The sequence below is a fragment of the Mastomys coucha genome, unplaced genomic scaffold (genome assembly GCF_008632895.1).
Source record: "Mastomys coucha isolate ucsf_1 unplaced genomic scaffold, UCSF_Mcou_1 pScaffold22, whole genome shotgun sequence".
Lineage (NCBI taxonomy): Eukaryota > Metazoa > Chordata > Mammalia > Rodentia > Muridae > Mastomys > Mastomys coucha.
The window spans coordinates 154707986-154721874 of record NW_022196905.1 but is presented as its reverse complement, the minus strand read 5'-3'; the positions used below and the strand labels follow the sequence as shown (position 1 = coordinate 154721874).

Below are 13889 nucleotides of genomic sequence, written 5' to 3'. Positions count from 1 at the left end.
GGTGAGGGCTGGAGAGACGTCCCCTTGCCTGTGGGTCTCACTAGAGGCAGAGCCATGTGCTAGCCACTGTGAGATCTTAAAAAGGCGGGGGCCCACATGTGGGAACTTGGGAGGTGGCAGCTGTGGATTTGGTAGAAAAAAGTGCTGCCATCTCCTCCACCAAGAAAACAGATCTACATAGAGCAGAACAGGTGTCAGTGAGCCCAGCCATCCTTGGCCACAGTTCCCTTTGCTATCCCCTAGACTCTGCCTCATTCTGGGAAGACTGGAGGCAGGTGAGCTGCCTGCTGCCAGGGGAAGCACAGGGGCACACGGACAGACAGCGGGGAAGCACAGGGACACACGGACAGCTAGCGTTGGGCACACCTGGTGGCATGATGTTTATATCCTACATGGTGAGGGGTCTACGGGATGCTTGCTCCTAGGTGTTGGCTCTTGGCGGTGGGTGTCAGCAGGGCTGTGACCCATGGCTGGTAGAGCCCAGAGGAACTAGTGCCCGCTTGCTGACAGGTGGTTGGAATGAGTGCTGGTGCAGAATTGCTTTGGTAGTTTTGTTTTTAAGGAAAATACAAAGATCAACTTTGGGATCAGCATCTGAGGTAATAAGTTAAAAGTGAGCACCAAGCTGGGTGTGGTGGCACATGCCTGAAATCCCAGCATCTGGGAAGCCGAGGCAGGAGGTTTGCCACAAGTTGGAGGCCAGCCTGGTTTACATAGTTCCAGGCTAGACAGGGATGAAAAGTGAGACACTGTCTCAGACAAATTAAAACAAATACAAAAGGATGAGCACCAAAGTGGCCTTCCCACCCAGCGGCTGGCGGGCAGGGCGGACAGCTCACAGGTTCTTCATGCACACTTGGCAGCGGCTGATGTGTGTGCGGATGAGGCCAGCCTTGAGCGTGTCGGCGGATGGTGTGCTCTGGAAGTTCTGCTCAGGGATTGTGGTCAGCCAGAAGCTGTACTTGTTAGCGAAGTAGTGGCAGGTACCACGGCCCCCATTACACTCGATAAACGGCGTTGCACGGAAGTCCTCCAGACAGCTGCCCGGTGACACCAGTGACTGGCCACCGCCTTCGTCCCCAGCTGCAGTGTGCTGCAGAGAGAGCAGGAGATGGAGTGTGTTAGGGTACCTCGGCCGACTGTGTTCATTGCGTACTTTAGGGCAGAATCTCACTATGTTGCCATAGTTGGGGTTCAAGTCCTGGACTCAAATGACTGCTCCTCTCTTAGGGTCCCGAGCAGCTCAGATCAAATGCGTTCGACACCACTCCTAGTTTTAAGTCTTTCCTGTTGCCCAGGCTGGCCTAAAACTCTCTATGTGGCTTAGGATGACCTTGAACTCTTGCCTCTCCTGCCTTTTGTCTCTACTCCCCAAGGGCTAGGCCTGCAAATGTGGGCTCCTGTGCCCAGCCTGTCTGGTATGGCAGATAAAAGTTCAGGGCATTGTGCATGCTGGACCAAGCCACATCCTCCGACCCTGTTTGGTCCCTGTTTGTTTACTAAGTCAATAACGTAGACCTATCACATAGACCCTGGGGAGTGTGCTCTGCCTTCAGGGTGACTGAAGGGACTGGTCCTGATGTTGGAGGAGGGTGCTGTAGGTACAGGCATGGTATGAACCATAGCACCATGACTGATTGTTCAATGAAAGCTGCAACCAAGAAGCAGGTTCAATCTGTAGATATGGCTGACTACATTTTGGTTAAACAAAATGTAAAAGGCTATCAACTGTCCATTCAAGATGTCCAGTAGATGAGAAAAAAACTTGAAATAGGCTGGTCTTGGTAGCTCATGGGGTTTGTTGTTATTGTTTTCTATTTGTTTTGTTTTGTTTTGTTTTGTTTTTCAGACAAGGTCTCTCTCTGTGGCCCTGGCTGTCCTGGAATTCACTGTGTAGACCAGGCTGGCCTCGAACTCAGAGATCTGAGTGCTGGGGTTAAAGGTACACTTCACCACCATCAGTGATAGCTGATGTTTGTAAGCTGAGGCAGGAGGATTGCCAAGAATTCAAGAATAAGTTGGGCTACAGAGTGAGAATCTTTTTTTTAAAAAAAAAAAAGCCAAAAGTAAAACAGAACAAAGAAAATTGTCATACAGAGTGGGTAGCACAGGAGCTGGGACTCTGCGTGCAATAGAGTCCAGCCTCCCGGGTTCCCATGGCTGGGAGCAGCTGAGACCGGCTGGTTAGCATGTACTGTGCAGGAGGGTTCAGCACTTTGGATAGAATGCTTCCGTTCACCTAAACTGCAGCAAGCCACAACGTGTAGACTCGGGCGCTAAGACAGAAACACTGCGTTTTGTATGTAAAGGTGAGGTGGCAAGTCAGTCCTCACACTGGGTGAAGCTAAGCCCCTTGCATGGCACATGGCTCAGCCCAGATCAAGCAGAATTACAGCCCTCCACTCCTGCTGTGGGTGCGCTTGTATGACATACAACTTGGGCAATTGCCATGTATGATTAGTGTGTGTATGTGATTATCTGGAGGTCACAGGTTGAAATTGAGAGGGTTTTCAATTGGTGTCCACCTCATTTTTTGAGAAGGGGGTCACATCTTGAATCTGGCCCTTTTTGGATTGTCTGGCTGGCAAGGGAATGATTGGGATCCACGTGCACTCTACCTCGCTAGTCTTTACATGATTTCTGGGAATCCAAACTTTACGCACGGAGCTCAAATCTGCAGCCCTGGTTTATCTAACCTGTGCCCTTTCTGTGCCCCAGCTAGGTGGTAGATGGGGAGAGTTCCAGCTGGTTCCATGATCAGAGGATGGAGAAAGGATACATACCATGAGGAATGAATATCCGATCCACAAACTCCGCCACCCAGCCGGGCAGTGGGGTATAGAGACATCTTGGCTGTGGACGGCAATGGCCACGGCCGGAGCCTCGCACACAGAGCAGCGGCTGATGTAGGGCTTGATTTCCTCCTCAGCCACAGGCATCATGGGCAGAGGGGCCGTGGTGGAGAGCCAGTAGGACTTGTCATTGCGGCTGGCATAGTAGCAGACGTCCCCGGGATTGCAGTACAGGAAAGGCATGGTGCTGAAGCGTGCCAGGCAGGAGCCTGCCAGCCCTGTGTGGGGAGCACATGAGATAGAGCCGTGCCTCCACCTCAGCCGTGCGGCCATGACGCACAGAACTGGCTCCGACTGTGCCTGGCCAGCCGTTACTTCTCATGCTACAAAGCTTTCAGACAGGGTCTATCCTCAGCGAACCAAAAACCTACGGCTGTTTTGGGTCCTATCCGTGTTCACCCTTTCTCCATTGCATTGTAAAACTTACTGTGGGAAAGGGGCCACAGACAGGAATGCCCACAGTGGTAGCATCCTGTTGGTATACTTCCAGGAGCTGGCTGATGGCCCTGGTGTCACCAACACTGACAAACAGAATCCTCCAGGCTTCCATGTGCACTTTGGCTCTCTGAGGGATGGTAGGGCAGCAACACCTACTCACTTTCCCCGACTGTGTTTTGTAGTTTTTAAAAGGCACACAAACACACATGCCTGGTTTTATTTTTGTTTCTTTTTTCTTTTCTTTTCTTTTCTTTTCTTTTTTAAGCATCCGTGTGAAGAACTAATTTAAGTCCATGACCCTAGGTTTGGGTCAAAAAGCAAGAGAATTTTGAAGCAACTGGAGCCACCAATGGGGAGGTCAGTGCTTGGCTAGACTGACTCATGAGACATGGATGCTGTATTAAGTTAAAGGCCCTATGTGGCGCCCTGAGGCTGAGGGTATGGTGAGACTTCTGTCTCTACAGCCATCTCAGCCTCTCCTGGGCCTGGAGGACGTGGTGGGCCATGTAGCTGAGAGAAGTTTGTTGCTGGGGCTCACAATCTCATAGTCAACACCATCATGCCTGGGAATGGAGTTGGGGCTTGACAGCAGTGCCTACCTAGGTCCTGGTTGTGTGCCTTTTCCTGGCCCTCGAAATACAGCAGGCTGTACCCACTCCAGAGCTTGTTCATGCCCACGGGGCACATAGGTTCCTGGTCCGTCTGGCTGTGCTTCACCAGAAGGTAGCCGATGCTCACACTGCGGCCTGGCATCCCTGGCAGGCCTGGACTCCCTGGACGGCCTGGCTCCCCTAGGGCCCAAGAGAAAGTGGGCAGTGTTCAGCTGCTATGACCCCCAGGCTGCTAGGGCAGACGACAGCATCCCAGTTTGTTTAGGATTCACCTCCTCTTTCTCCCGGAGGATTGGGCCTCAGGGGGCCTCAGGCTTTCCTTCCTTCTTTTTTCTTTTTCTTTTTTGTTTGTTTGTTTGCTTTTTCTCTGAGACAGGGTTTCTCTGTGTAGCCCTGGCTGTCCTGGAACTCACTCTGTAGACCAGGCTGGCCTCTAACTCAGAGATCTGCCTGCCTCTGGCTCCCAAGTGCTGGGATTAAAGGCATGCACCACCACTGCCCCGGCGGGGCCTCAGATTTTCTAGATCAAAACCAGCTCAGGAAGGTAGACATAACCAGCTCAGGAAGGCAACAGAGCAACAAGGATAGCACCAAACATGTACAAGAAGGAGCGGAAAGCATGGTGGCCATAGGAGTACTCTCCAGGGAGAGCCAGGGGCACAGCAGAACTGGGGCCCCTTGGGGTAAGAGGTGTCAGGGAACCATCAGTGCCTATGCCACCATCCTATGCCACCATCCCTTCAACTAGGCCTCTTTCCCCAGGATGGCTACTCTCAGAGCAGCAGCTTCAGGGGAGCGAGATTGTTCAGGGTTAGAATACTCCACGGTAAGAGTGAAACCCGCCTGCCGTAAATGCTGCTAAGGGCCCTGTTCTACCTAAGGTTGCCACAAGACCATCTAGTCTGGCTATCAGCAGCCACCTGGCCCCGTTGTCCACGTTCTCCCTGAGACACACCTCTGTGTCTGCTTTCTCTTAGGACTCCCTTGCCATTACAGTCCCCTGCGCAGGACTAACTCTGATTTGTCCCCGCTGGAGGATGTGTGTCTCCGTGGCTGCCCGCAGCAGCCACCACAGAGCGGGCCACTGTCCTTTGACTCCTATTGGTGATGTCTCTGGTGCTTTGTCTTAGTATGGCAGCTGCTGTCGCTCAAGCCAAACTTGACTTGATTAAAACAAATCTTTTGGGGCTGTGAAAATTGCCCTTACTCCTGGCCCATTTCCTCTTGCACACGTACCAATAATTAGGCCTTTAGTGTGCCCAGGCTGGGCTTGGGAGCTTTTGTGTCCCAGCCCTGCCAGGTCTGTCCCTTCCCTGTAGACCACGCAGGGTGTTCCCACCCTCATCAGAACTTCTGTCCCATCAGCCATCTGTCTCATACCTTCCTGGCCAACTGGACCCTGGTGTCCCATGGGCCCTTGGTCTCCCCGGAACCCTGGAACAGCAGACACGCCACCTCTGCCCTGGGGCCCAGCCTTGCCGGGGGCCCCACGGAAACCTGTGAGACATCAGATAAGTGGCTGTTATTTTTCTTAGCAGTGTGGTGTCCTGCTGAAGAGGACAGATGGGTACAGAGAAAAAGAGACAGGAGGCCTTTTCCCAGGGGGTCACAGCCCAAAGCCAGAGTCCTACCTGGATCTCCAGGAGGGCCCTGAGGCCCTATCTCTCCCAGGGCACCAGGAAGGCCTCTCCTGCCCTGGGGACCTATGGTCCCAGGCTGGACAGCAATCTTCTGGGGGATACCAGGAATGCCTGGGGATCCCATGGAGCCTGGAGCACCTATAAGGTGAAGAGAAGCCGTGGGTTCGGGAGCAGAGAGCTACGTCACTTTTCTACCTTGCCCTCGTCTGCACATCTGCAGGTCCCCTCCCCCACAGACCTCTCAACACTCCACTTTCACCCAGGCTCTAAGAGCACTGGCAGCCCACCTGGCGTCCCTCTCCACTCTTTCTTTTTGTTTTGTTTTTGTTTTTTTTTTGTTTTTTGTTTTTCTGTTTTTGTTTTTCGAGACAGGTTTTCTCTGTGTAGCCCTGGCTGTCCTGGAGCTCACTCTGTAGACCAGGCTGTCCTCGAACTCAAAATCCGCCTGCCTCTGCCTCCCAAGTGCTAGGATTAAAGGCATGTGCCACCACTGCCCAGCCCCTCTCCACTCTTTAGAGAATGGGGCATGTGCCAGCCTGAGCTGTCACCCACAGTGTCACCCATGGGCACCACTCACTCACCTGGGAATCCTTGGTCACCCTTGGGTCCTTTGGGGCCTCTGTCACCCACGACCCCAGAGGGCCCGGTGTTGCCCATGAATCCTTGCTCACCCTTGGGCCCTTCAGTGAAGACAGGATAGTTAAGCCCAGTGCACGGTGTAGGTTCTGCAGCCCTCCCCCCCCTCGCCTCCTCCCTCCCTGCTTCTTTCCCCCCTCCCCCTGCCACAACGCCGCCCCTCGGCCCCTCACTGTACCTTTCTCCCCTGGAAGACCGAGCACACCAGGCTGGCCTTGTGGGCCTGGGTCCCCAACCCATCCTTTCTGTCCAGGGAATCCTGCAGCTCCGGAGCTCCCCTCATCTCCTTTGATCCCAGGAAGTGCATTTGGCCCAGGTGGTCCTGGAGGGCCTTGGTAGCCTGAGGGCGTAAGTCACAGTGTAGGAGGGTTACCACCCTCAATGGATGCCACCCTCCTGGAGTAGGAGGGCATTCTCTCCCGGGGTTTAACGCCCCAGGGACCTTCTATCTGTAGAACCACAAATGGTGATAACTTAGGGAACACTCTGGCCTCATCCCTGCCATAGTGGGCATGTCAGAAACTCTAGCCTTTTAAAGGCTGCCTGTTGTGCCCTAAGTAATGTGTGTAAACTGCCTTTTGCTTGTCTTTTATCTTTTGCCAGTGGTCACTCAGGCTGCCTGTGTCTCTTGAATGTTTTAAATAATGTCTATAGAAACTTGAGTCTATAGGAACCTGATGTTTAAATAATTGCTAGTCAGCAGTTTTGTTTTTACACCATCTCCTCGCCTGCATGTTCTTCATACTCTCTCTGCCTGTCTCCGTCTGTCTCTCTCTTTCCATCTCTCTCTGCCTGTCTCCATCTCTGTCCCTCTCTGTCTCTCTCTTTCCATCTCTCTCTGTCTCTGTCTCTCTCTTTCCATCTCTCTCTGTCTGTCTCCGTCTCTGTCCCTCTCTCTCTCTCTCTGTCCATCTCTCTCTGTCTCTCTCTTATTTATTTATTTATTTATTTTTTGTTTTTTTGAGACAGGGTTTCTCTGTGTAGCCCTGGCTGTCCAGGAACTCACTCTGTAGACCAGGCTGGCCTCGAACTCAGAAATCCACCTGCCTCTGCCTCCCAAGTGCTGGGATTAAAGGCGTGCACCACCACTGCCCGGCTCCTCTTTATTTTTTGTATGTGAGTATACCATTGCTGTCTTTAGACACACCAGAAGAGAGCATCAGATCCCATTACAGATGGTTGTAAGCTACCATGTGGTTGCTCAGAATTGAACTCAGGACCTCTGGAAGAACAGCAGTCAGTGCTCTTAACCTCTGAGCCATCTCTCCAGCCCTACTCTGTCTCTTTTTAATACTTAGCTAGGTCGTGGTGGATGAGGCTGGTGATTAAAAATACAAACACTAAATGGTGAGAAAGGAGGAAACAGGCAGGTCTATGGCTTATCCTGTCTTGTGATGTCACCGGGATCATGTGCTGTGGTGACCGGGTGGTGATGACACGGTTCCTTTGCTCGTCTGTTCAGTGTGTGAATTTAAACTGCTCCCTGAGGCCTGCCAACCATCACAACCCCTGCTTACCTTGCAAGCCAAATATTCCTGGTGCCCCTACATCACCAGGTGACCCAGAGATGTTGGATGGTGGAGAGATACCAGGGAAACCCTGAAGTCCTGGGCTTCCAGCTGGGCCACGTTCCCCTTAGGAGGAAAACAGAAGTTAATTTAGTACCACCTGCCCACTTTCAAGGACCCCATTTCCTCCTGTGTTGTTCTCTCTAGGGGAACAGTGTTATCGAGGGTGAGATAGGTAGCCTCAGGACAAGGAGTATTTCAGGAGAGGGAGAGGCACATGACTGTGCTCCGGAGACGGAACCCCAGTCCCGCTAGCTCCATACCAGCTACCGTGTGTCCTGAGAACTCAGGAGAGGGTGTGGTCCTCAGACACTGCCTTGAGAGAGTGGCTGTCAGAGCCCATGAGGAGGGGATGCTGGAGTCCATGACCACAGCTAACTCACCACTCACGGACTCCAATACCAAAGGGAATGAGGAAGAGAGAGTAGGTGTCTTTCAATGACTGAGTGGGCTATAAAATGAGCCAAGACTAGCGTAAAATAAGCTGGACCACAGAATCTTATAATAGAGATAAGCCAAGAGTGCATGCCCATGAATTCTCCTCAGAGGACCTCAGCTATGTAGCATCTGCCACAAGCTGAGGGTTCTGCTCATGGAGACAACATGGCTACTTACCTGGGGTTCCCCGTTCCCCTTTCTGTCCTGGAGCTCCCACAGGGCCCGGAAGTGTGTTGGCCTCTCCCCGGTCACCCCTGTCTCCAGTGGGGCCTGGGAACCCTGGGTCTCCATGGGCATCAACACCTGCAATAACATTTCAACAGCAGAGGTTGGTGCCAGCTCCATCCATGTAGGGGAGGTGGCCTGCCCCGTGTGGCACGACAGTCCTCATAGTGTGAAGTAGAGAAATGGAGGCAGTTGCCACAATGTCCCCTAACCCTGGTCTCAGCATCATGGGATCTGAGACTCAAATAGGCTGCTACAGAGAACACTGTAGAACCCTCTCTCCATGGACAGGAGACCTCAGGCCTGCAGAGGGCATGAGATCATGGCAGCAGCCACACTAGGGGACCCCATCCCGGGTGTGAGATCATGGCAGTAGCCATGCTAGGGGACCCCATCCTGGGTGTGAGATCATGGCAGCAGCCACGCTAGGGGACCCCATCCCAGGTCTCCTGGTTCTGGTGGATGTTCATGCTCTGTCTTTACTGGGTTTTTGGAAATTTGACATTATTCCCTGATCACATGTCAGGTGCTCAAGGCAGAGTGAATAGCAACAGTCTCACAGTAATTGCCACAGCCCCACCTTGACTGTTGCAGCCTCACTGTGGCTGCCACAGCTTCACCAGGATTGCTGTCATTTGCCCATTGAAAATGGAACCCGCATGGGAACATGAGTGCATGAATTTCCCTGCAGGTGGACGGATGCTTAGTAATGTAAAAATCTACAAAGTACGGCCAAATAGCAGTTATAGGATGGTGATCCCCCTTTCTTGTTTAAATATATATTTTTTTGAGCATGCATGATTTTTATAAATTGTAAGGAAGGTAGTGGATGGTCTAGCAATCCCAGGCCAGTGCCCTCTTCTCCAGCACTAAGATGGGGCCGGGGCACCGCTGAGTACCTGGGGATCCAGGGAAGCCTTTGGTGCCAGGCAAGCCGTGCAACCCGCTGATCCCTCGGATTCCTGGAAAACCTGTAGGAAATTGGCTTAGCGTCAGCTGTGTCATGTAGGACAGCTCAGAGCTGTGGCTGGGAGTGGTCCCAAGACAATTTTAACATGCTTTCCTTTACACGCGTGTGTTATACGTGTGGGCAGCGCTGCCCTTCATGCAACACTTTTCAGACGTCTCAGGCCTCGTAGAGCTGTCAGGGGACAGAGAGGCATTGCCTCTGGGATGCCCATTATGGTCTCCAGGATGCTCATTACGGAACATGACTGATTTATAAAAGCTGTGCTTGGTTCAGTGGGTGAGGGTACTTGCTTCCAGGTCTGACAACCTGAGTTCAGGAGTTCAGTCTTCACTTGGTGGAAGGGGAGAACTCACCCCTGCAAGCTGCAAGCTGACCTCTGACCTTCCTTACTCACCCCTGCAAGCTGATCTCTGACCTTTCTTACTCACCCCTGCAAGCTGACCTCTGACCTTCCTTACTCACCCCTGCAAGCTGACCTCTGACCTTCCTGCTCACCCCTGCAAGCTGACCTCTGACCTTCCTTACATGGACCATGGCATACCCTGCACCCAGTCAGTTTTATGTGTATATGACACACAGTAAATGTAATTTTAAAAAATAAAGCTTTGCTGGGAGCAGCCAGCCCAGTGTCACTTCCATCCTGCCCATTTCTAGAGAGCACAGAACACAGGTGACTGCCCAAGTTGGGTGTGGTCTCAGGATCCCGCGGTTTTGTCTCAAGGTCTTTTGGAACCTACCTGGCACATGGCAGCCAGCAACAGAACATGAGGACACTGTGTATGTCCTGATTCGCCAATATACCGTGTGGAGTGACTAAAGACCCAGCCCTCTCTAGAAGCTTCAGGACATTTTCCAACAAGCATATCCCCTCTCTGCTGAAGAGAGAGTCTGGCCTTTGGCCAGTGGATTGAACGGATGTAAACCAGCCTTTAGAGTGTACTGGAGCCATAGCTAGCCCCTGGCACACCTGCCCCTGTATATCCCCTGGGCTCTGAGATAGTAGCCTTAAAGAAGATCCGATCCCTGCAACCTGGCGACTCCACCCTGAGTACTGGGGGAGAGGGGGTGTCACTTGTCTCTCCTCCTGGAAAGAGCATTGCTTACCTGGTAGACCTGGTACGCCTGGCCAACCGAAGTCACCCTTGTCACCGGGTATTCCAATCCGTCCGGGCTCTCCCTGTGGCCCTTGCAGCCCTGTGAGCCCTGGAAAGCCTGTGGAGAAATGTGCGGGTAAGAGATCTTGCAGGCAGTGCAGGCCTCCGAGGTGCCTCTTGGGAGGTCAAAACTGGCCGTGGACATCCTGAATTTCTAGGGGTTATCACAGCCCATGTGGCTTCGATATGCATTGCTAGTCCCCACACAGAGCCAGGCGAGTGGGAAGCATGTACAGGCTCGTCTCCTGGAGGTGAGCGTTTGCTGCGGAGGAGGAAATGGCAAAGGTGGCTGGCCACTGGCTTCTCATCTCAGGAGGCCATACACCTGGGCAGGCTGTGGCTACGATCTTACCTGTCTGTCCTTTAAGTCCAGGAGAGCCCTGAGCTCCGGCCATGCCTGTTATCCCAGGAAATCCAACGTCACCCTCAGCTCCTTTCTCCCCAAAGAATCCCTTGAGACCTGGAAGCAGAAATTTGCTGTGTGGCACGAGTGTGCTTTCCACGAGTGACACATATTGACGTGTGTGCTGTATCTGCTGCCTCCCAGACACGGGAGCTGCTTCTGGCTACAGTCACTCCCAGAGGGTGATGGGCAGAGATTTCCGGAGTTTGTCCTCCGATTAATTAAGTAACCGATCCAGACTCATTCATGCGCATTGGCTTTGAAGACCTCAGCATTCGTTGCAGTCTCTTATGACTTTAGCAAATACTAATACACTCGGCAGGATGGGCCTAGAGATAGGCTCTGGACTGCTGGGGACTGAAGAAATTAAATCACTTACGTACCTGGAATTCCCGTGACTCCCCGTTCCCCCTTCAGGCCTGGGCTTCCCGGTAAGTCCACAGTGTCACCGATATCACCTGCAACACGCAGAGAGGACGATGAGGGGCTTTGCTGCTGGGACGAAATTAGCTTTGGAGCCTCGCTTGTGCAGTCTGGCTCCAACTGTCCAGCAGCACCCCCAGGTCTGATGTCAGACCCCTGCTTCCACTGTCCCCAAAACACTCACCAAAGTCCCCTGTAGGGCCTGTCTCGCCAAAACCCCCTGCTACTCCTGGAGCACCCTTCTCGCCCTAAGACAAGAGGAAGCAGAAACGATATTGAGGCTTCATGCACTGAAAAGCCAGGACAGGGGCAGTGGTGGCTGCGGAGTACTCAGGCCACCACTGACAGGCGCAGGAAAGGGAACCCTGTCCTTGTGTTGGCATGTGACTTTTAGCAGTCTTCGCTGCTTCCAAATCTGTGGATTGCTCCCAGAGGCAGGGAGTAAATCTCATAAGAGAAGCTGAGCAGAGGCATCCACTCACCCGGCTTCCTGTGAATCCTGGGAACCCAGTAATTCCAGGAGGGCCAGACAACCCGGGAAATCCTGGCAAGCCTGGTGAGCCAGGGACTCCGATGTCTCCCTTGGCTCCTTTGATGAAGCCAGGCCTTCCGGGTAGCCCAGGGACTCCAGACACCCCTGGGACCCCAGGCATTCCTTGGATGCCTGTAGAAAGAGCAGTGAGTTAGGCCTGGTGAGGGGGAGGCCCATTCTCCTCATGCTTGCAGTGGTATCCTGGGCACGTCGTCCAGTGTCCAGAGCTAGAAACCACAGCACAGAAGAGGGCCATGGCTCTGGCATCAAGAACAGCCCCAAGCCTGACTGCACAGGCGCTGAGGTATGGGAAGACTAAAACCACAACGGAAGCCTGGCAGAGTGCAGGGCTGGCCCGGCATCAAGGCAGGGCGGCGCCCGGCTGTCGCATGGCTGGTGTCTCACCTTTTAAGCCCAGGTAGCCTTTCAAACCCATTGGCCCTTCATCTCCCTTTTCTCCCTTGATGTCCTTCATCCCCGGCAGGATGAGAGGAGGTGGTCCTGGGGGGCCCCGGTCCCCTCGGTTTCCTGGAAGGGAACAGAATTCGGTAATGTCCTGAGACCCCAGCGATGGTGAGGGAATCAAACTTTAAACAGGTCTTGTCCTCAGAACTCCGGCTGCTGATGTCAGGGATGGACATTCAGAGGAATGACAACCCTGGAGGCTACAGGAGCCATAGTGAGGGAAAACACCACAAGTACAGAGCAACTGCATCCATAATTCATTATTTCTTTTAAAGAAGTATTTATTTGTATTATGTATATGAGTACACTATAGCTGTCTCTAGACACACCAGAAGAGGGCATCAGATCCCAGTACAGATGGTTGTGAGCCACCATGTGGTTGCTGGGAATTGAGCTCAGGACCTCTGGAAGAGCAGTCGAGTCGGTGCTCTTAGCCGCTGAGCCATCTCTCCAGGCCCCTAATTTAATATTAATTTTTAGCCTTTTGTCCTGTTGTCTTTTGAGATAAGGTTCCACATAGTCTAGACTGCTGGGGCTCATACATAGATCTTTCCATGTCCCAGGATTACTACGAACCACCGTGCCTAGTCCTAATTTAAATTGTAAAAGATCAACTTCTGCTCCACTTTGCTCCAGAAGTGTGGGAGCTCAGACATCTCTGCTCGTCCCATGCCTACATCATATTTCTTGTATCTGTGGGCCGGAGGATGTCTGGGTTGCTTCCATTTCTGGATATTCTAAATGAGGCTGCTGTGAATACTTGTGTAAAAAAATCTGCCCAGAGATAAGTTAACTATCTTTTCCTAGGAGAATTTCTGGGTAACTCCATGTTTACCTGTCCTTCCTCTGGAGTGCTATCCCTCCTTCGCCAAAGACATATCCCCCAACACCCTGCCACCTTTCTTTCTCTGTCCGTCCGTCCATCTGTCTGTCTGTCTGTCTGCCTGTCTGTGGTTTGTTTGTTTTGAGGTAGGGTCTCACTATGTAACTCTGTCTGTCCTTGAACTCACTATGTTGACCAGGTTAGCCTTAAACGCATGGAGATCCACCTGCTTCTGCTTCCTGACCCCTAGGGTTAAAGCTGTGCACCACCATGCCTCTGTTTCAAAGCGCAGCGCCCCCCCTGCCCCCCATCTTGCCTCTGCAGCTCACACTTGCTATGCTACGGTAATTATGATGGAATGGGCTTTTGTGGCAATGTGGCAATCTTGGTTCTTCACACTGGCTTTAATTTTGCTTTGGAGACCTCCCTTTGGCTAGGGTTGTACGATCAATCCACTGTCTGTGTGGGGGAGATGGAGGGAGACTTGGAGCTGGGATCATCTGATTGGCTGTTTGCAGCTTCTGGCTTTGGAATGCTGGGCCCAGGAGAGCCCTCCCAGCCATGCGTGCTGCCTTGAAGGTGAACCACTGTTCCCTGAGGAGAATCCTTTTGTTGTTGTTTTGTATTTGATGCGTCCAGGGCGGACCTGCAGTCTCGTGCTCACTGGGATGCACCCGGTGGCTCTATGCTCTGCTCCTGACCTGCAGTCTC

At 52.6% G+C, this 13889-nt stretch overlaps 1 protein-coding gene across 1 annotated transcript in view; it reads right to left on the bottom strand.

Annotated features, from left to right (window-relative positions):
* Positions 1–563: 563 nt before the first annotated feature.
* Col4a2 (collagen type IV alpha 2 chain) overlaps positions 564–13889 on the bottom strand; it is a 143484-nt gene continuing 130158 nt past the window's right edge. The window contains exons 33-48 of the mRNA XM_031339026.1: positions 12296–12418; positions 11841–12022; positions 11543–11606; positions 11319–11393; positions 10885–10992; positions 10483–10590; positions 9308–9379; positions 8361–8486; positions 7695–7811; positions 6356–6517; positions 6123–6221; positions 5533–5679; positions 5282–5398; positions 3890–4081; positions 2784–3070; positions 564–1093 (exon numbers count right to left, since the gene is read on the bottom strand). Coding sequence (XP_031194886.1) covers positions 836–1093; positions 2784–3070; positions 3890–4081; positions 5282–5398; positions 5533–5679; positions 6123–6221; positions 6356–6517; positions 7695–7811; positions 8361–8486; positions 9308–9379; positions 10483–10590; positions 10885–10992; positions 11319–11393; positions 11543–11606; positions 11841–12022; positions 12296–12418 — 2237 coding nt within the window. The 3' untranslated portion in view covers positions 564–835. The remainder of the gene's footprint in view (positions 1094–2783; positions 3071–3889; positions 4082–5281; positions 5399–5532; positions 5680–6122; positions 6222–6355; positions 6518–7694; positions 7812–8360; positions 8487–9307; positions 9380–10482; positions 10591–10884; positions 10993–11318; positions 11394–11542; positions 11607–11840; positions 12023–12295; positions 12419–13889) is intronic.